We start from the raw sequence: 22,183 nt of genomic DNA on the forward strand, positions 1-22,183 counted from the left end.
GGCTAGGCACAGTGGCTCACACCTATAATCCCAGCACTTTGGGAGGCAAAGGTGGGTGGATTGCTTGAGCCCAGGAGTTTGAGACCAGCCTGGGCAATGTGGCGAAACTCCATCTCTACAAAAAAATAGAAAAACAGCCAGGCATGGTGGTACACACCTGTAATCCCAGCTACTAGAGAGGCTGAGGTGAGAGAATCACTTGAGCCCAGGGAGGGCAAGGCTGCAGTGAGCCATGATCATGCTATTGCACTCCAGCCTGGACAACAGAGTGAGACTGTGCCTCAAAAACAAAAGAAAAGCATACACATATATAAATTATATATATATGAGAGAGAGAGAGAGAACTCCTATTTATTTATTTTTTTAAGTTAACCATAAAACAGCCTCAGGCAGGTCCTTCAGAAAACATTCCAGAAGAAGTCATTGTTATCATAGAGATGTGAGCTCCATGTATGTTATTACCCCTGAAGACCTCCAGTGGGACAAGATGTGGAAGTGGAAAACAGTAATGTTAATGATCCTGACCTTCTGTGGACATAGGCTAATGTGTGGGTTTGTGTCTTAGTTTTTTTGGTTTTTTTTTTTTTTGAGACGGAGTCTCGCTCTGTCGCCTGGCCTGGAGTGCAGTGGCCGGATCTCAACTCACTGCAAGCTCCGCCTCCCGGGTTTATGCCATTCTCCTTCCTTAGCCTCCGGAGTAGCTGGGACTACAGGCGCCCGCCACCTCGCCTGGCTAGTTTTTTGTATTTTTTAGTAGAGATGGGGTTTCACTGTGTTAGCCAGGATGGTCTAGATCTCCTGACCTCGTGATCCGGCCGCCTCGGCCTCCCAAAGTGCTGGGATTGCAGGCTTGAGCCACCGCACCCGGCCTGTGTCTTAGTTTTTAACAAAAAAGTTTAAAAAGGAAAAAATAAATTTTAAAAATAGAAAAAGCTTATAGAATAAGGGTATAAAGAAAAACAGTTTTGTATAGCTGTATAATGTATTTATGTTTTAAGCAAAGTGTTGGTAAAGAGTCAAAAAGTTTAAAATTTTTTTCAAAGTTACAGTAAGCTAAGGTTAGTTACTGAAGAAAGAAATCTGTTTTATAAATTTAGTATCGCCTAAGTGTATGGCATATAGTATAAGTGTTCAGTATATATGAAGTCTGCAGTAGGATATAGTAATGTCCTAGGCTTTCACATTCACTCACTCACTGGCTCATCTAGAGCAACTTCCAGGCCTGTAGGCTCCATTCATGGTAAGTGTTCTATATATGTATACCAGTTTTTATCTTTTATATGACATTTTTACTGCACCTTTTCTATGTTTAGACACATAGATGCTTACCATTGTTTAAAATTGCCTACAGTATTCAATATGGCAACATGCTGTACACATTTGTAGCCTAGGAGCAATAGGTGATACTATATATCCTAGGTATACAGTAGGCTATACCACCTAGGTTTGTGTAAGTACACTATGATGTTCACATAATGACAAAATTGCCTAACAATGCATTTCTCAGAACATGTCTCCATCATTGAGAGATACATGACTGTATTGTACTGTTTTGTATTCTGTCAGGGAATATCCTTAAAATACTTCAAACTTAACTATAGCACACATTGTTAGCAGTGGTAAAGGAGGAGTCTGTGGGTAAGATGGGTTTTCTCTGTATTCAGTTGCAACTCTCTTCACAAAAGCAGATGAGAATAGTTTTTAGTGAGTGTACTGGGGACTTAGCACCATCTTAGGCTCTCATTCCTTCTGACTTAGGGCCTTAACTTGACAGATCTGCTCAGTCAGGCCCAGCACTTCAACGATGGTCTCCCTAATGACTGCACCAGCACCAAGTCTCGTGGATCTGTGTGTCATGCGATGACAGTGTGGTCATGACCCTAGGGGACTGTAGACTCCTAAAGATGCCCTTGGATTTTTCCATCTTGTTGGGGATAGAGACAATCTGTTTTGGTCAAGTACTTTATGTAGAACATTCTATTTTGCCTTTTTAAAAGCCTTGGTTTGCCTAGCACTCAGAGGTAATGGAGTGCAGAAAGAAAACTGCTCTTTGCAGATCCAATTTATTCAGCTGCCTGATGGGATGTGCTCTGTGCTTGAGGGCTGAGAGCAGGCTAGGTTAACTAGACCTGGCTGGCCTGGGGAAACAAGGTATTTTGAAGTCTGTTGCTTCCAGACCAGATGGCCTTGCTTCATTGTTCTTAGCCCCCTTTCACCCAGGTGCAGCCTGGGTTTTCTGCTTTGATACTACTTTTACCCAGTCTTAAAAACATGACACACATATTCCCATTACCTCTTGCATAGCTTTCTTCAGTTAGATTGTTATAAACCATGAGGACATTTGTTTGGTGAGCAAGGAAAAGAAGACTACTTTGGGTGAAACGCTGCTAAGGGAAATTGGAAGGTACAGGTGGGATAGAGTAGGGCAGTCTTAGAAGGATTGGAGCTAACTAGGCATTGTCCGGACCTCCCTATGTCAGCTGCACTCTGCAGAGCAAGTCCAGTGCTGCAGGCCATTGGTGTGGGGAACATCTGGGGTGACAAGGATCTTTCCCTAGGATATACTCTTCCCAATAGTAATGAGTCATTAGCTGTACACAAAGGGCCCAGGCTCCAGGGCCTGTGCATAGGGTGGCATGTCTCTTACCACACCAGCTGCCTGTGTGGCACAGTGCCCATAGGCACCTAGTGCAATCTTCTCAGTGGACGGTGTGGTTAGCCGCAGGGGAAACTTGAGAAGGAATGTCTTGAAAACTGACAGCTTCTTCATTCTCTAAAGATTCCTATAGATTTTCATGGAAGTCACTCTCAGGAGAACTGTCTATACTAGTAGAATTTGGTGCCTTTTAAAAAATCAATTATATTCTGCTTATAGTGTGGCTCCTCAGAGCCACAGAGTTGAGATGCTCTAAAAATCAGGACATGACATAGAATATTATAATTAAAATGCTGAAAATGAAGATAGCAAGGATTGGTGTCTTTATCACTGGGTGGGAACTTAGCACAGCAGACAGTAACACAAGTGTGAGGACCAAGTCCAGAGCAATCAGTGGTCCAGAAGAGCTGGTTTCTTCCAAACCCCTACTTAGTTCAGCCCTGATAATAGGCCAGAGTTCCTGTTCCTGGGTTATACCCTGGCTCTCACACAGAGAAACCTGGCCACTTTTTAGAAAATCACTTTTTAAATTACAGAAATGCTTTTCCTTTGACAAAGTAAATAATGTGCATAATTTATTTGCACATTATTTACTTTGTATTATTAATGCATAAGTGATACCCAGAGATAGCAGTTAACATTTTGGTATAAATGTTGTGATATAGCCCTTTTTGAAATTCATCTGGTGTGTTAGTCTCTGTCCAGAGGATGTATTTGCAGCTAATATAATGCTACGTAAAAGTGTTGTTAGTATGTTGGTGTAGGGTGGGAAATGAAAAAAGTAGTGTTGTTGAGTGTGGTGTTTTGTGTGTGTGTGTTTTTAACTTTAAAAAGTCTGTATAGGTGGGGCACAATTGCTCACACCTGTAATCCCAGCACTTTGGGAGGTCAAGGTGGGTGGATCACATGAGCCTGGGCCACGTAGCAAAACCCTGTCCCTACAAAAAATACAAAAAATTATCTGGGCATAGGGGCACACGCCTGTAGTCCCAGCTATTTGGGAGGCTGAGGCCAGAGAATCGCTTGAGCCCAGGAGGTCATGGCTGCAGTGAGCTGAGATCACTCCACTGCACTCCAGCTTGGGTGACAAAATGAGACCCTGTCTCAAAAAAAAAAAAGTTTGTATAACTTTATATAGTCTGTATATCCTCGGCTGTATCTCGGTCTCTAAGAATATGCAAGTCTTAAGGAGTGATTATCAGCTTTCACCAAGGTCTCCATTTCAGATGTTAGTATCACACGGTTGACGTCATGCTGAGTTTTTTTACCCACATAGAGGTTAAGGGACTTACATTTTACTTAAATTGATTAAGCCAGGTATGTTACACATAATCTCTGAATCCAGTGAACCTGTATCTGTAAGAGCTAGACCTTTGGGGATACAGATCTGAAGAGGACCCAGCTCCCCCTCTGTGAGCTGAACTGGCAGTTTGGCAGGGGATGGGGGTCCATGGAGACAGACCCATTGAGCAGATCATTGCAGTGTTTGAGTAGCCTGCCCTGGTCTTCTACTGTTCCAGGCTTACCCTGGCTCTCTGAGGGAGTGGGTTCCTTCTCCAGGAAATATTTACTTTCCTATCAACTCCTGTCGAAAATCTTATCAGCTTGTACCAGGAAGGTTGCTGCTTTTATACTATCAGGGCTGCAATGCTTTTGGTCTTGAGAGGCTAACACTGCTCCCTTCCTTTTCTCTCCCTGCTGGGCTTAGTGGCCTTTTCCTCATTTGATCAAGGGTACCTTGTATAGCCAGGCTGGGATCCTGATTGGAAAAGGTAGCATACTCCTAAGGTTGCCCTGACCCATCCTCAGGCTTCTAGACTCAGGGCTTTCTGAAGCAAGGGGAAGGAGTAGAGCCCTCTCCCCCTACAACACACACACACACACACACACACAAAGAGCACACGCATTCTTGTTCTGGGGGTTGCACCTGAGCTTTCTCTTGAGGTTCTAGTCATCAGGCCCTTTCCCCAGGAACACACTTGCTTAAAAGACTGTAACTTGGGAACAGCTTAGAAAACATTTTGATGATTTTCAGTTGCATTTTCCTTAGGAAAAAAAAAAAATCTCCATTAGGCTTTTTTCTTTCTTTTTTAAGTAGTGCCTTGGTTTCCTCTGAGCTTTTCCATTTACCTTTGAAATGAGTTCATTTGCTAGCCTGGGATACCTTTTCAGCCTGGAGAATTTTAGAGAGAGAAAGAGTGCAAGATTATATTGTGAGTTGTTCTTAATGGGTAAAAATGAATTTTTGCTTTTGGGGAGAATGTATATCATGGGTAGTTTGTTTATGAAGGATCAATATTCCTCTCTCCTCCTCCTGAGCCTCCAAAAAAAGCCCTTTCCAAGTACCCTCAGGCAGCTAGTGGGTGACCATGAACTCCCCAGGGCTATGGGCAAGATGTCCTAGGGCTGCAGATTTGAAGCCTCTGTGAAAAAGGTATATCCTGTGGTTACTGGGTGCACTCTTCCTGGCCTGCTGGACTCAGGACCCTAAGCTCCCTTTGCTTGCTTGATTCTCTTCCAAGATCTTCTCTCAGGCAGATTATTCCCTTTGGAATAAAGTGATGGCCCTGATATCAAGGACTGCCCTCAGCCCCTTTCTAGAATAGAAAATTCAGAGTATGCCAAGATCTCTTTTGAAGGGTTGACCTGACAGAAGTGGAGTGACTCACTTTCTTAAGAACTTGAGAGTGATTGGGTCTCATATTTTTCCTTATCAGTGCTTTGCAGTTGCTTCATAGTGTAGCCAGCTAAGCCCATATCTGCAGTTTCTTTATAAGACAGACTTTTCCACCTGAGGTAAGGAGTGTAGGGCAGGTTATTTGTCCATTCACTCATTCATTTAGTGTCTCCTGTGTGCCAGGCCTACTGAGTGCCCTGTGGTAAGCTGTGAGCATAGAGTGATAAGTGGTATTGCAGTCCTCAACATTTTTATCCAGATAAAATTAGGAGCTGAGGGTCCCCAGGGTTTATCTTGGAGGTCAAAAGGAATTGCTAAATAGGACCATTTCCATTTCCCTGTTCAATCATGGGAGAAGAGTGTTGACGGGGGGAGTTGGTAGAAGGGTTCTTGGTGATAACCCACTCCAGCTAGCTGATATGGTCGGTGTAATAAGAATGGCTGTGGTTGTGAATATCATTAGGAGGCAGTGCCCCTGGCCCTCCTGGATTATCACTTTAGAGCCTAGCATCCAGAAGGAGTTGCACTAAGGCAGTACCTTAGATCAACAGACACCTCTTTTTTTCCCATTTCCATGTCTCTTGTTCATTTTTCAAAAAGACTTCAATTCATTGTGTAAAATGCAACTATCTGTAGGGTGTATCAGTTCTATGTAATGCCCATGTTGCTTCCAGGTTTCTTAGAGATTGGGAAGCCCTGCCTTCCATCCTTCAGATCTCTGTTTTGGGAGCAATAGTAGCAGCTAGCGTATACAGAATACCCGCTGTATATTAGGCACTGGCCTGTGTGGATTAACTCATCAAGTTCTTGAAGAACCCAATAAAGGAATAGGTGCTAATCTCATCCCTATTTTACAGGCAAGGAAACTAAAGCTGGAAGTGGCTGTCACACCCTCAAGGTGGCACTGAGGTTGGACCCTAGGGTGTCCCAACTCTAGCACTGCCTCTCTTTGCTTTTGCCCTGTGTTCCTTGGTGGGCTGCCAGGCCCAAGGGATTTGGTCTGCTTGTGCTGTGATATGGACAGATGATGACAGCAGCATTGCAAACACACTATCCAGGAGTGTACCCTAGGTCAAGTATGCTGTATACTGGGCTTTTGGAGTTTGCTGAGAGTCCTTCTGCTCTATCTCTTAGTTCTCCAAATTGGTAGCGCTGTAAATAAAACCACCACTTTGGCAGCTGAACTCTACCAGATGGGGAGAAATCAGATGCCTTCTGGTCTTCCTGGTATATTTTTGGAAGGTCCCTACATACCTGCTCCATCTACAAGGCCAACCTTACTTAGTTTTCCACCTTAGGGGTTTCATGGCAAGAGGCTGGTCATGATTGTGGAGACTTTTTAAACTGGCTTCAGTGACAAGCTGGCCAGCCCTGATAGAGTTCACCATGGAAGGGAGTTGTTTCCCTAAACTCTGGCCCTGTCTTCCGGGGCCAGAGTCCTAGTCACAGTTGTACAAGCCAGGGCACCACTTCTGTCTCCTTTTCTCCGCTGGTGAAGTCTCTGTCCTCAACATTTGCCAAATAATCACATCTCTGTGGGTAAAGTGGGGATTTTCAGGACCATTTGCCCTTGATTCTGGGTTGATGTCAGCTTGTGTTAGAAAACAGTGTTACAAAACAGCAGGAATTGCGGTGGATAATTTGGCATAGCCCAGGTGCCCCGCACAGTTCTTTGCAAATCTATAAGGAATGGCCTTTGTTTCTCTGAAATAGTGGGCAGTGTGCTGCAGGTAGTAGAGGGGAGGGGTAGGGGACAGTCCTTACAAGTGAGGGTTGCCCCTGAATCACCTTCTTACCACATTCATTGAGAATGGTCATCCTGTCCCATCCCTGACCTTGGAACTCACTGTGTACCAGGCTCTAAACTGAGGTGCATTCAGGAGAAAACACTACTATTTTTACTGTCATAAAATTAAGCCTGACAGTAGAAAAAGAAAACAACCTGGGGTGCTTTGCATAAATATATCTGCTGGAGCTGTTAATCAGTAACACAGGAATCTGCTACCTTTAGAAGCCAGTTATGGTCTGTATACCTAAGATAAAACACGTTTTATGTTCAGTAAAAATGATATGGCAGTGTTTACCTTCTTAGAAAATGCAGCAAGTACTATTTGAATGAAACTCATGGGCCAGCACTCAATGTGAATCAGGCTAACATTGATGATAACAGAGTAGTCTGTGCCTGCCTGTGCCTGGGCACTAATAGGAAAAACCCAACAGCTACCTCCTTGGTGATCTCTGCCCATTTGGGCAAGTTCCAAAGAGCCAGCTCCACTCAAAGTAACCTCTCTATTTTTTTTCTGTTATCCAGTGCCTGAAAACCAGGAGGAAATCATTTCCCTGATTTCTATTTAGCCTTCTAAAATCATGGCAGTAGTTGTCTTATATTCAAGGGCCACTGACATTGGGGGTTTTTGGTTTCTGAGTCGTTTTCTATTTCTGTTTCACTGTTACCTTCTCTCTCCTTGCTTTGTTTCTATGCTTCCCTGGTTTCAAGCATCATTCTTGCTGCTCAGCAGGGTATGAAATAGTAGTTCATGCATTAATCACCCTAACCCACGGTTCCATCCTGGGGGCAAGGGACTGTCAGGCCATCATGGCCCTATTAGTCAGAAGCCAGGGCTATTAGGGCTGGCTGTGGCAGCCAGGGCCCATCTAAGATGATGCCCATTTCTTGGTGAGCCACTCACTAGCCATCATTTACTTAATTTTCTTGTAGGAGTGCAAGAAGAGAGAAATGAGGAGAGGGTGGTAATAAGATTAAGATTCCTCTCGCCGGGCGCGGTGGCTCAAGCCTGTAATCCCAGCACTTTGGGAGGCCGAGACGGGTGGATCACGAGGTCAGGAGATCGAGACCATCCTGGCTAATACGGTGAAACCCCGTCTCTACTAAAAATACAAAAAAAAACTAGCCGGGCGACGTGGTGGGCGCCTGTAGTCCCAGCTACTCGGGAGGCTGAGGCAGGAGAATGGCGTCAACCCGGGAGGCGGAGCTTGCAGTGAGCTGAGATCCGGCCACTGCACTCCAGCCCGGGCAACAGAGCAAGAGTCCGTCTCAAAAAAAAAAAGATTCCTCTCACCTGGCCGGGCGCAGTGGCTCAAGCCTGTAATCCCAGCACTTTGGGAGGCCGAGATGGGTGGATCACGAGGTCAGGAGATCGAGACCATCCTGGCTAATACGGTGAAACCCCGTCTCTACTAAAAATACAAAAAAAAACTAGCCGGGCGACGGGCAAGCTGGCGGGCGCCTGTAGTCCCAGCTACTCCGGAGGCTAAGGCAGGAGAATGGCATAAACCCGGGAGGCGGAGCTGGCAGTGAGCTGAGATCCGGCCACTGCACTCCAGCCTGGGCGACAGAGCGAGACTCCGTCTCAAAAAATAAATAAATAAATAAATAAAGACTCCTCTCACCTTAACTCATTGAAAGGATCTGTCCTGATTTTGTTCCAATTGTGTTTATTATTGTTCCTGCCCAGTTTGACATGTGGCTGTGAGCTTCCTGAGATGAGTCTTTGTCTCTTCTTTTCAAGTGGTCTGTGAGCTGCCTGAGTCAGGGATGATGTCTTTTATTTCTAGACTCCTCTGCAGGGTTGGCTGTGTCAGGAAAATACAGAGTGAGCATGTGAGGTGGGAAGGAGACTGAGCTAAGCGTCAGCAACAGCAGCTTCTTTCTCCTTCAGCACATTTGCTGGATGTGAGATATAGTTGGAGCAGTCTAGAAGAGTCTTCAAGCAGGAGGGTAGGCTGGCACACAGGCAGGCAGAGTGGACTTACTGTTTTGTGACCATGAGGTGTCTCTGGCTGGCTGGAGTCCAGGCTGGCCCCGGGGGCCTGCAGGATTGATTCATGCCACCAAACCAAAGAGAACTCAAGCTGCTGCTGGAACAGAACGTCCTGAGCCACCAACATATAGAGTTTTGCCTGCTGCGAAGCTCAGCTCTGTTGTCTTTTTCCCCAAATGCTGAAGTGTTCTGGAATTCTCATGTATAAACAGGGAATTAAATAATGCAAATTTCTTAGCTATTTAGGAGGCCGAAGCAGAAGGATCACTTCAGTCTAGGAGTTCAAGGTTACCATGAGCTATGATCGCACCACTGCACTCCAGCCTGGGTGACATAGCAAGACCCTGTCTCTTAAAAAAAGAAAAAAATAATGTAGGTTTTTATGTGTATGATAAAATTCTCATAACATAAAATTTGCCATTTTAACCATTTTTTAATGTACAGTTCATTGGCATTAATTACATTCACATTGTTGTGCAAGCTTCACCAGCACTCATCTCCAAAACTCTTTTCATCTTCCCAAACTGACACTGTGTCCCTATTGAACAACAACTCACCATTTTTTCCTACCTCAAGCCTTTGGTAACCACCATTCTACTTTCTTTGTCTATGAATTTGACTATACTGACTACCTCATATAAGTGGAATCATACAGTATTTGTCCTTCTGGACTGGCTTATTTCACTTAGCACAGTGTCCTCAAGATTCATCCGTGCTGTAGCGTGTGTCAGGATTTCCTTCCTTTTTTAGGCTGAATAATATTCATTGTATATTTATACCACATTTCGTTTATCCATTGACACTTGGGTTGCTTCCACCTTTTGACTATGTTTCTAAATAATACAGCTGCGAACATGGGTGTACAAATATCTGTTCAAGTCCCTACTTTCAATTCATTTGGGTAAGGGTTTAAAGCACAAGGAGCAAGATGTCTTTGAAGATCAGTTTCTGATGAATCACCGTTCACTGCTGAGCAAAAGTCAGATTTACTCATCATCTAATTTTAGACTCCAGCATAACTACCGCTGGATACTCATAATATCAGACTTCATTTTGATATTTGATAGGCTTTCACAACATTTTATAATTCTAGTTTGATATATCCCCTTTCACTGACCACATTTCAGCCGGCCACTTCCTTATGATTGTGGGGGAATCCTTGTCGCTTGTTGGTGGGCACTGGGCTAGGCAGTGCGCCTTACTACAGCCAGCTTGCTCTAGTGGTGTGGGCTCTTAATGACTTTGACCTGTCTCTTTCCTGACCCTAGTTGAGCTGGTCTTTTGGCCTTGTTTCCAGACCTGGCTCTTAAGACTTGAAACCATGAGCCTGCTGATGACTAAGGCTGTTGAAGCCACTTGTCTTCCCCTCATGGCAGCTTTGTGCAAGCATGGTATTATCCCCCATGTCTTCCAGTTTTTGTACTCTGCTTTTGTTTCATCCAATTCTTATACAACATTTAGAATTATTAGAATTACATATGTGTAACTTCCTAGGAAAGTATATTTCTGAAATGCCTTGGCACAGGACTGGTTTTCCTCATACCTGCTAAGGACACACTTGGGTGATAATGGGCTTCCTTGAGCCAGTGTCCATCTGTATTTGCCAGGCCATTTAGGGAGTAGAGATGGCTGGTTGTGGAACTCTTGTCTTAATGGGCATGTGATTATTCTCTGTGTTAATTTCTTACTAGCAGTTCTGTAGATTCACAAATGAGCCAACTCAAACTACTGCATAACTAAAGATACTGAGATCAGTCCCAGTGTACTGGTAGACTTTGAACTCATGACGTGGTGAGGACCTAGACTGTGGGCCATGTGGCTCTTGTGAATGAGGCAGGGACTGCCCACTGTAGCCTTCTGCCCCTGCCTAGAAGGATGTTGGTGCTGCTTATAGTTCCTAGCCAGCCTTCCCTCCCTGTGTCTCAGGCCCTTAGGGGCAGCATGTGGAGAAAGCCTGTACCCTGCACTTTAGGGACTTAGAGTCTAGTTAGGGAATATGTAAACACTGACAATAAGCCAGCCACTTCTGAGACAGTCCTATTTTCTTTGTTCTAGTCTAATAACAGAAGTAAAAAGGGAAACATCACAGGCATACAGAATAAAAGTCTCCTATTCTTACTTGCCAAACTCTGTTCTTCTGGACACTGTATATGTCCTGGCCTGTAGTCTACCTTTTTCATCTAAATACTCAACTTGAGCCCATCTCTGCCTCAGTGCTATATTCTTCTTAAGGACTGCTTGATATTTCTAAGGCTGTTTTTGAATGATTGCAGTTACAGTGTGCTGGCAGGAATTCAGAATCAGAAAGACCCTTAATAGGGTAGGTCAGGAAGGCCTCTTAGAGGAACCACCTAGAGCTCCCAGGTTCTCTGCTTCTCTCTGAACCTCCCATCACCAGAATCTGATGAAAACCTAGTACCTCTCTCACCCACAACCCCCTCATCTGACTAACTTCCGGCTGAACCTCAGATTCCTGGGAAGAAATGCTTAGAACAGCTGGGGCACAGCTTTGGTAAGGAGACGGACTTGGAGAGATAGGGATAGAGGTTTTCTGAGAACACAGCTAGGGTTGTCTTTTTGTGTGTGTCCTACACAGGCATGGGGCTGGTCTGTGCTAGGCACAGATTTGGCTCTGAGGTATCTGAGGCCCTGGGGGTAGAGCTCAGTATTGGGGTTGCTGGATGTGGCCAGATTCGGACCCATGGGATCCATGGAATCACTGTGAACAGTCTAGGTGGCCAGAGGGAGAGTGCTGAGGCAGTAGGAGGCTTGGCTGTTTTTGAGCAAAGGACATGATGGGTCGTTAAGTGTAGGACAGTGGGAGTGTGCTGCAGGAGGAGGCAGTAGACTGACATGTGAATGCTATCTTTGCATTGATTTTGAACAAACCTGTAATGTGCAGAGTTCTACAGATGTCAGTCTGAGGACGAGGAGGAAAAGAATGATAAAGCCTGAATCTGGGAGGAATAGGCAGCTGCCTTGTCTAAGAGGCTTTGTCCCATATCCCAGCAACTGAGGGGGGTATTGGAGGCCCCAGAGGAAGAGTAGACAGAATAAAAATGTGGAGGGAGGCCAGGTGCAGTGGCTCACACCTGTAATCCCAGCACTTTGGGAGGCCGAGGTGGCGGATCACCTGAGGTCAGAAGTTCGAGACCAACCTGACCAATAAGATGAAACCCTGTCTCTACTAAAAATACAAAAATTAGCTGGGTGTGGTGGCATGCACCAGTAATCCCAGCGACTTGGGAGGCTGAGACAGGAGAATTGCTTGAACCTAGGAGGCGGAGGTTGCAGTGAGCCGAGATTGCACCACTGTACTCCAGCCTGGGCAACAAGAGTGAAACTCCATCTCAAAAAAAAAAAAGGGGGATATTTCCAGGACACAGGAAAGGATGAGCCCAGTGACAGTATTGCTGATGCTGAGAGAAGGTCAAGGGGTGGGGTGGGCACTACCAAAGGTCAGCTGAGTAGACACTGAATTTCCTGACAAGGGTCCTGGTGCTGCTGAGGTCACTGACTGGCAGAGGTGGAGAGCAGCAGTGTGGGAGTCAAGAATGGAGGGGCTCTGCTGAGGAAGTGAGAGGTGAAAGCGGAGTATGATGGATGTTCATACTCACTGGGGTGAGGGGAGCCAGGGGGCTGGTTAGGGACCTGGAAGTGGCCCCTGGAGCATCATGGAATCCTCAAGGCTGTGCATAGGCAGAGACCGATGGTGCCTGCTCCCTTGATGCCCTCTTCCTCCAGAACCTGGCTCAGGTGGGCTCCTGACTACCTTCTGGAACCCCAAGAGAAGAGGCCGGGGTTGATTTGGTAAATTCTAAAGTACTGCCACCTGGTGTGGAAAGCCAGGGGTTGCAAAAGGAGCCTTAATGAGCTGTTTGGGACCTGGCATGGGCCGGGGGGAGAGGGTTAATAGGGGCTCAGCCCCAGGAATTGCAGCAGTGTAGGGGTCCTCTCTGGTTTGAGCTCCTTGGAGGGGGAGTTGTGATTTGATAGCATCCCCTACTTGCCAGGTTTGCCCAGCAGAAGTCCTAGTGCTAGCCTAGAGCTCACAGAGGCCACAGGGCCTGAGAGGAGACAGAATTGGCATATTTGATAGGTGGAACTATGGGTTAGGAGGTGCCAGGTCAGGCTATAAGAGGAGCATGGTTGTGGGGAGTTGGACCATGTGAAGTGTCTGGGTAACAGTGACTTAGGGAGGCAGCCCAGGACTGAAGATGGGGCCACTGGGGCTAGGAGCCCAGATTGATCAGTGCCCACTGCCCCTAAAGCCCCTGGAACTATCTTATAGCAGTTGAAATAGATGTTTGAAGAGATCCAAGGCATTCTAAAACTAGCCAGGCCCCACCCTCCTGCCATGAGGACCCCCAGGAGCAGCTTTGAGTGTGGCTTTGGAATCAGACAAGCCTGGATTTGAGAAAAATGTAAAAGCACCGTGAAAATCTCCACCCCTCTCCACACCCTGAACTTTTTAAGTTCTTGTATACTTTCAGAAACGTGTGTGTGTTTGTATGTATATCCTTCTTATTGTACAAATAAAATAGATGCACTGCTGTAGACCTTGCTTTCATCCCTTAAATTATTGGCCACATGGAAGAACCACCTGGTTCTTTTAGTGGCTGTGTAGTATTCTATTATGTGGTGTGCTTTAATTTACCCAACTGGACTCCAGTTGATAGACATTAAAGCTAGTTTGGGGTTATTTTGATACAGCAACAACCATACTTTACATAGATCTCTGAACACTGGGACAATTATTTCTGCAGGATAAATTCCAGATACAAATTTTCTGGGTTGCAGTTGTTGTCTCTCCCCTTCCCCCTAAAATTATCCTTCAAAGAGATTCTGTCCATTCCCACTCCTACTAACAGTATATGAGAGTTATAAAATGATGATAGTAATACGGCGCTGTTGGGAGGATTAAATGAAATCATGTGTAAAGATTTCCTCCAGTGCCTGCCATATCAGGCTGCAGGAGTCGGGCTCAGGGCAAGGGTTGCATTGAGAATTGGATCACTTTGGACAAGCAATAAATAAAGTACTGGGTTGGGTTTCCTGGTCAGCTTGGAGAAGGAGAGGTGGCAGGAAAGTGGTCTGATAGCTGCTGAGTACCTGATGTGTGCCAGACACTAAAGCAGGGAAAGGGCAGTGAATCAGATCAGTTTGGCCCCTGCCCTGCCCTCGTGGAGCTAACAATCTAGACAGAACCAGTCGCTGCAGAGTGTGGTAAGTTCTACCAGGATGCTGCCACTCCAAGTCCCCTCTGACTGGGTCTCTCTCTCCCCTGCCTGCCCTGTATCCCCTTCAACAGTGTACGTGGTAGAACGGGAAAGGAAGATGGACAGCGGGTGTCAGGCAGTCCTGGCTGCTTGCTGGGCTGCTCTCTGCTGCTGCTGCCTCCTGGACAACTTGGACTGAGCAGCTAAAATCCAAGTATTTCCCTACAGCCCTGCTACCTCCTGTTACTCGAATAAACAACTACTGTTGCACAATTTCCATTTTCTTCTTTCTTTGAAAATAACTCGCAGATTTTTAAATTTTAGCACCTTTCGTAGGTGTGAAATGATATCTCACTAATTCGCCTACCCTGATTACTAGTGACCTTGAACATAAGCATATAAGTTTTGAGCAGTTTGTACATATCTTGTGAATTGTGAATTGCTTATACATATTCTTAGCCTGTCTTTTCTGTTGGTTTGTCTTACTGATTTGTAGGGAATTTCTATATATTCTATCCACTAATATTTTTAGTGGATAGAATATATCTTTTATAGGCTTGCAAATATATTCTTCCTATCTAACTTTCTTTTTTTGTTTTTTGAATGGAGTTTTGCTCTGTTACCCAGGCTGGAGTGCAGTGGTGTGATCTCAGCTCACTGCAACCTTTATGTCCTGGGTTCAAGCAATTCTTGTGCCTCAGCCTTCCAAGTAGCTGGGATTGCAGGCGCGTGCCACCATACCCTGCTGATTTTTGTATTTTTTTAAATAGAGACGGGGTTTTGCCATGTTTTCCAGGCTGGTCTTGAACTCCTGAACTCAAGCGATCCACCTGCCTCAGCCTCCCAAAGTGCTGGGATTGCAGGTGTGAGCCACCATACCCGGCCTCTCTTAATCTTTTTATAGTGTATTTTCTAGTATGAGAAATTTTGGATGTCATGTTTATCATCTTTCCCTCGTGCTTTGTATGGTTTAGTCTTTGAAAACTCATTTTCTATTCCAAGCTCATAAAGATAAGTCTATATTTTCTTCTAAAAATGTTTCAGATGTAGTCGTTAATCCACCTTTTTTTTTTTTTTTTTTGAGATGGAATTTCGCTCTTGTTGCCCAGGCTGGAGTGCAATGGCATGATCTTGGCTCACTGCAGCCTCTGCCTCCTGGGTTCAAGCGATTCCCTTGCCTCAGCCTCCCAAATAGCTGGGATTACAGGCATGTACCACCACACCTGGCTAATTTTGTATTTTTATTTTATTTTTTGAAACGAGGTCTTGCTCTGTCACCCAAGCTGGAGTGCAGTGGCATGATCTTGGCTCACTGCAGCCTCTGCCTCCTGGGTTCAAGCGATTCCCTTGCCTCAGCCTCCCAAGTAGCTGGAACTACAGGCATGCACCACCAAGCCCAGTTAATTTTTGTATTTTTAGTAGAGACAGGGGTTTCGGCATGTTGGCCAGGATGGTCTCGAACTCCTGACCTCAGGTGATCCATCCACCTCAGCCTCCCAAAGTGCCGGGATTACAGGCATGAGCCACCGCGCCTGGCCCCGAATTTATTTTTTTATCATGGTATAGGATAAGATTCTAGTTTTGTTTTTCCATCTTGGTAGTTCCAGCTCCATGTATTAATTAGATCATACTGTTACCAAGCAAAAGGGGCTCACTGCCTGATGTGCTAGAAGCACATCATGACAAGCAATTCCATGACACTGGGTTTTTGAGAAAAGAAATGCTTTTATTATATGTTGATTAACAAGGAGACAGGATTCCAGCTCAAATCTGTCTCCCTGTCCTGGCTTTAAGGCAGTAATTTTATTAGAAAAGGTTAGAGGGGTGGATTCCAGGATGAGAGGTGGTTGGTGGAAGGAAAGAAGAGGTTTGGAAAGTCCTGAGGCATGTACAATAATCTCTTCATGCTACCTCATGGATCCTATGTGCAAATTCAGGGGAGGGGTTAGTATGAAACATGCAGTGAAAATTCGGGCTGTGACATCAGCAGGCTCATTCTATCCAAACTCCAGCTGGCCATATTGGTTCTAACAGATTTCAGCCAGTTCTTTTGCCTCATAAGCAGAGGCGTTTTAGTGTTTCAGCATGTTGTTTCTTGTCTGCCATCTTGTAACCTCTGTTAGGGATTGGTGTCTTTAATCTTTGGGGCACAGTTTCAATCCTTTCCCTATTAATTTGAGATGAGATTTGTCATATACCAAGTTCCCATATACGAATTAGAATATTAGCTAGAATCAAGAATCTGGTGTGATGTGTACCCTTCTTCCACCAGCACATGCATAAACACATACCCCTTACTCTTTTTCGTAATTTTCTTGGCTTTCTTGGCCTTTTACTCTTTCATCTACATTTTAGAAGGTTTGTTAGTTTCTACAGAAAACCATGTTTAGCTTTGATTAGAACAACATGTAATTTATCAAGTAATTGGTGAAAGAGTTGACATATTTATAATATTGTCTTCCCACCGTGAACAAGGAATCTCTCAATTTATTTTTGTCTTCTTTTTATGTCCTTTAAATCTTATAATTTTCTTCATATAGCTCTCACATGTCCTTACTGGTTTTTAAAATTAGATTTTTTCCCTAGGTATATTATAATTTTAATGTTACTGTGAATAGATTACTTCTTTAAAATGTTACATTTATTACTTGGTGGAAATAATTTATTCATTCCATTGGGATCACACATTAGAAAATTTTAGCCCATCTTTGTCACACCATTACCTTGGGGGCAGTTCAGCTGTGAGGGGAGCAGTTCTTCAGTCTGTCCTGTGTATGCTCCAGGGAAACCACCCGGGTTCTACAGAGACAATCATGCATTCCGTAAACGTAGCTCCAGAGTGCCAGGTGATATACCACACAGAACAAACCCCCAATCCCTGCTTTTGCAGGGCTTATACTCCAGGGAGAGAACCAGACATTAAATAAACCCACAGATAATAACTGACATCATACTTCCCTGTGAAGAGAAGAGATGTAATGCCATCAAAACATATAAAAGGGGAACAACCTGGCACAGTCCAAGAAGGCTTCCCCAAGGCGGTGAAGTGAGCTAAGATCTGAAAGATATATAGATGTCAGTAGGCAAAAGTGTAGGAACAGCAGGTGCCAAGGCCCAATGGCAGGAAAGATGGTGACTCATTTGATAAAGTGGAGAAGGAAATTGGTGTCATAGACAGCAAGGGGACATTAAGAGCAGATGAGAAACAGGCAGGAGCAAGATGGGAGCTCGTAGCCCAAGTTAAGGATTTTTGTGTTTGTCTTGTGAGTAATGGGAAGCTGTTGAAGGATATTAAGCAAAGGGATGATATCACATTTGTGTTTTTAAGAGATTCCTTTGGCTTCTGTGTGGAGAGTGGTTTGGAGTGGGGCACAGGTACACATGGTAATTATGGAGAGAAATGAATGCATTTGAGATATTGAGAAGTAAAATCAACAGGACTTGGTGATGGATTGGATATGGACATTGAGGAAGAAGGTAAGAGTCAGGGATGATTCTGGATTTCTGACTGGAACTGGATGCCTGGTGGTGATGTTTATGGGGTTGGGAACAAGAGAAAGGAATCATGTTTGGTTGAGAGGGGGAACATACTGGGTTAGTTTGAGGTTTCAAAGTATCTATGAGACATTCAAGTGGAGATGTCAGGTAAGCAACTGTATATAAACCTGAAGCTTGGAGGAGAGGTTGGGCTAGAGATGTCAATGTGGAGAGCCTTGGCATGTTGATCATTGAAACTGTGGCCGTGAGTAAGATCAACTTGGATGGAAATATGGAGGGAAAAGGAAAGATAGCAGTGTAGGGCTGAGCTGTAAGGAATTCTGGATGGATCTGCAAAGGAGTCAGAGAGAGAAAGCTAGGAGAATGGGATGTCCTGAGAGCTGAGTGAAGATGTATTGGGAAGAGAGGAGTGATCAGTAACATCAAATGTTGCTGAGAGATTAGGTAAGGTGAGAATGCAAAAGTATCCACACTGTTTTCACTGAGGGCATGGACTTTTCTCCAGTTCTTGTTCTGTGAAGGAAATCAACAGAAGGAAAGACAAGACTGCTTGGAACTAGAAAACAGGGCTCCTCAGGCCTGGAGAAAAGCAGACATTTGTGTAAGCATGGAACAGGTGAGCTCACAGGTGCGAAGAACTAGTGGAGGCAGGAAGGCCAGGAGCCCCCGCTAAACTGGACAGAAGCATGCTAACAAAACATTGAATTCCAAAAAGGTTAGACACCAAGTAAGGGAGTCAGGCTAATGTCACTCAGCTTTGAGCCTGAACAGAGGAGACATTGTTCCTCAAAAAGACTATGTCCTCTGCAGTAGCTGCTAGAGAGTCCAGCACATAGATAACCAAACAGATGACCATCCATACCCTGGGGAGGTCCTTCTGAACAGTAGCAACAGTCTAGATCTTTCATAACCACCATCACAGATTTTGCTAATATAAATCTTTTGAAAGGAAACTCTACATGCAGCTCCAGTCTGGAAAATAGATACTATAGAATTGCTGTGGTTGAGGCAAGGAGGAACCACCCCCTACTTTTTATGAAAGCTCAGGGGCCTGAGGAATACATTTGAAAACCCCCGGTCTTTGGGATTTTGCAGTGCATTTGGCCACGGGAGATTTGGGATGGTTAGGTTTTGCCCTGGAATGTCATTCTGGGATACTGCCTTGCGAGCAAAATCATTGGTGTGTTAACTGCTGGTATATTCTATGAGGATCCGTGGATACTTTATTGCTGAAAAGTATTCCATTGTATTAGAGGTATCACAGTTACTCATTCACCTGTTGAAGGACCATTTCGGTTGTTTCTACTTCTGGGTGATTATGAATCCATCTGCTATAAACATTGATGTTCAGGTTTTTGTGTGAACATAAGTTTTCATTTCTCTAAGCTGAATACCCAGGAGTGGAATTTCTGGATCATATGATAGGCTTAAGAAACTGCTACTCTTTTCCAAAGTGACTTTGGCATCGTGCGTTCCTATCAGTAATGAATGAGAGTTCTGGTGGCTCTGCATTTTTGCCAGTACTTGACATTGTCAGCAATTTTTATTTTAGCCATTCTGATTGTATGTAGTGGCATCTCATTGTGGTTTTAATTTGTGTTTTCCTAATAGTTAGTGATGAAGTCATGTGCATATTTGCTCTCTGTATATCCTCTTTGGTGAAGTGTTTTTTCAAGTCTTTTATCCACTTTCAAATTGAGTGGTTTTCTTACTGTGGACTTTTGAGAGTTGTTATATATTTTAGATACAGGTCCTCTGTTGGCTGTGATTTGTACATATTTTCTCTACATCTGTAGCCTGTCTTTTCATCCCCTTAACAGTGTCTTCCATGGAGCAAAAGTTTTCCTTGTGATGAAATTCAGTTTATCAATTTTTTATTTCATTTTATCACGCTTTTGGTGTCATTCTAAGGACTCTTTGCCTAACCCCAGGTCATGAAGATGCTTTTCTATGTTTTCTTCAAAATATTTTATAGTTATATGTTTTTCATTGAGATCTATAATCCATTTGGGGTTAGTTTTTATATAAAATGTGAGGTTTAAAATGGCTGAGGGTTTTTGTGAGATGTTTTGCATACCATACCAATATTTTTCAAAATGCTTTCTCCAATGAATTGCCTTTGCTTATGTGTCAAACCAGTTAGCCATGTACATGTGGGTCCATTATTGTCTTCTTCATTCAATTCCTTTGATCTATGTATCTGTTTGCCAATACCATTAACCGGTTATCTTGACTACTATAGCTTTATGTTAAATCTTGTTTTAGTCATTTTAGTTCTCTTTCCTTTCCATAAATTTTAGAATTTGTTTATTAAAAAGTCCTGTTGGGATTTTTATTGAAATTACATCAAATCTATAGATCATTGTGGGGTCTAATGGGTATTTAAGTGGGATTGGTTGCTCACCCTTACATGCCATAACCTTTAATGATGTCAGGCAGCCTGCTCATTCCTTTGCTGGGTTGTAATTATTCTACAGTTAAAGCCCCTAGTGTATGATTACATTGGTGTCTTTGGAAGTTGGCAGTAAATGAGGTATACTATTCATTAAATTGGGTAAAGGAACAGCCATTACAAGTTGGCCAGTATGTTGAGGGACTTGTGGGCCGGGTTATGCTCTGAGTCAGGTCAGCCACCATCATTCACAATCGTGGTCTTCCTGTGCCTCACTTCCAAGCAGGTCATGAGCAAGATCACACACTGTTTGCCGCAACTGGAAAATCCTCCCTCCCTCGAGGTCTTTACACCGTCATCACAAGGTTATAGAACCGTCATGTACTAGGCGTGATTAGGTTTTTCTCTCTAGATTTTCCTTAATTTCTTCTGCCTGGTATAACAGCCTCATTCATAATTTTCTTTCTTTCTTTTTTTTTTTTTTTTTGAGATGGAGTCTAGCTCTTGTTCAGGCATGAGTGCAGTGGCCGGATCTCAGCTCACTGCAAGCTCCGCCTCCCGGGTTTATGCCATTCTCCTGCCTCAGCCTCCTAAGTAGCTGGGATTACAGCCGCCCGCCACGACGCCTGGCTAATTTTTGTACTTTTCAGTAGAGATGGGGTTTTGCCATGTTGGCCAGGCTAGTCTTGAACTCCTGACCTCAGGTGATCCGCCCGCCTCAGCCTCCTAAAGTGCTGGGATTACAGGCGTGAGCCACCACACCCGGCCCAGAAAATCATTTTAGCCTCTTCTCAAGTGTATTTTGGGGCTTTTCATACTTGTCAACCCCTTCCTCCCCGTTGATCTTGACAGTGACATCTTCCCCAGCTCACACCATGGTCCTTTGGTCTATCTGAGGCAGTGGCATTACAAGACTCTAGCAGAAGAGCGGGGGCTGAAGAACTGCTTATGTACTCATCCTGTCCCGAGTACTCTTCCCCATTACTGCCCTTCAGTCCCCCACCAAATCTCCTGGCTGGCATCAAGATCAAAGGAAAACTGCTCTCTACTCTAAGCCAAATACAAAACAGTTTGTTTCTAAGGCTTGTCTTCCCCTCAGGGTGTGGAAGATGGCTTACTAAAGTCTTGTGTAACAGAAAAGAGGACATTGCCCTCGTAAACTATTTGAGATTCCCTTTTTTATTTCCTTCTCTCACCAGTATAAGAAGTTCTTGGTTTTCTCCTCAGGTTTACAAAAATAAAGTGAATTACTTAAGTCTGACTTAAATTATTATCTGTACGTCTTTCATCTTTTATAAACTCACCTGGATAGAACCCATCCTGTCCACAACAAGCTGTCGAGCCCCACAGTCACCTTGTGGCATTTCTGTGGATGTGCGCATCCCTGCAGTCTTGTGGCGTGGATTGCTCACTGCATGATGTTTTGCAAAACCAAGCTTTGTACATGCACCTGGACCAGCAAACAGGAATGTACGCGCTACGCCAGTACGGCAGGCACCTCAGTTCTTTAGCAGTGCTGTAAACGTAGACAATGGCCTAGAAAATTATGAAAAATAGCATTTGAAATGTACTATATGATCTCACTATTTAAGAAACCCCACGATGAAACTTTCCTCTCTGTAAATTGAGAGCTTGTATTTTTGACCTGTCTTAATGATATTAACTATGTTCTCATTACGTCATTTTCCTGTGTTATCTAAGGCAGTAGCTGTACAACTCTGTCTTCCTTCCCATCCTGTAGAAGAGGAAGCAGAGGCTCAGAGAGATCAAGTGTCTTACTTGAAATCATCCAGCTCTGGAAGAACAGAGCCAGGATCTCGGCTCAGATCTGCCCAACTCCCAAGTTGGTGGCAGGGACATGGGGAAAATGGGCCCTGGTTTTATTTTTTTTATTTTTATTTTTTTTTATTTTTTTATTTTTATTTTTATTTTTATTTTTTGAGATGGAGTCTCACTCTG

General features: G+C 44.1%; 1 protein-coding gene across 3 annotated transcripts in view; it reads left to right on the top strand.

The window, feature by feature from the left end:
* The window catches only part of CYSTM1 (cysteine-rich transmembrane module containing 1), a 71,481-nt gene that overhangs the window by 38,508 nt on the left and 10,790 nt on the right, over positions 1–22,183 (top strand). The window contains exon 3 of one of the 3 annotated variants that reach the window (XM_011935344.1): positions 14,427–14,607. The exons of the other annotated variants lie outside the window; for them this stretch is intronic. Within the exon in view, the coding sequence (XP_011790734.1) occupies positions 14,427–14,533 (107 nt within the window). The 3' untranslated portion in view covers positions 14,534–14,607. Of the gene's footprint in view, positions 1–14,426; positions 14,608–22,183 lie in introns of those variants that run through there. 3 annotated transcript variants of the gene reach the window in all.

This window comes from Colobus angolensis, unplaced genomic scaffold, assembly GCF_000951035.1.
Source record: "Colobus angolensis palliatus isolate OR3802 unplaced genomic scaffold, Cang.pa_1.0 Scaffold142, whole genome shotgun sequence".
In the NCBI taxonomy this organism is placed as follows: Eukaryota; Metazoa; Chordata; class Mammalia; order Primates; family Cercopithecidae; genus Colobus; species Colobus angolensis.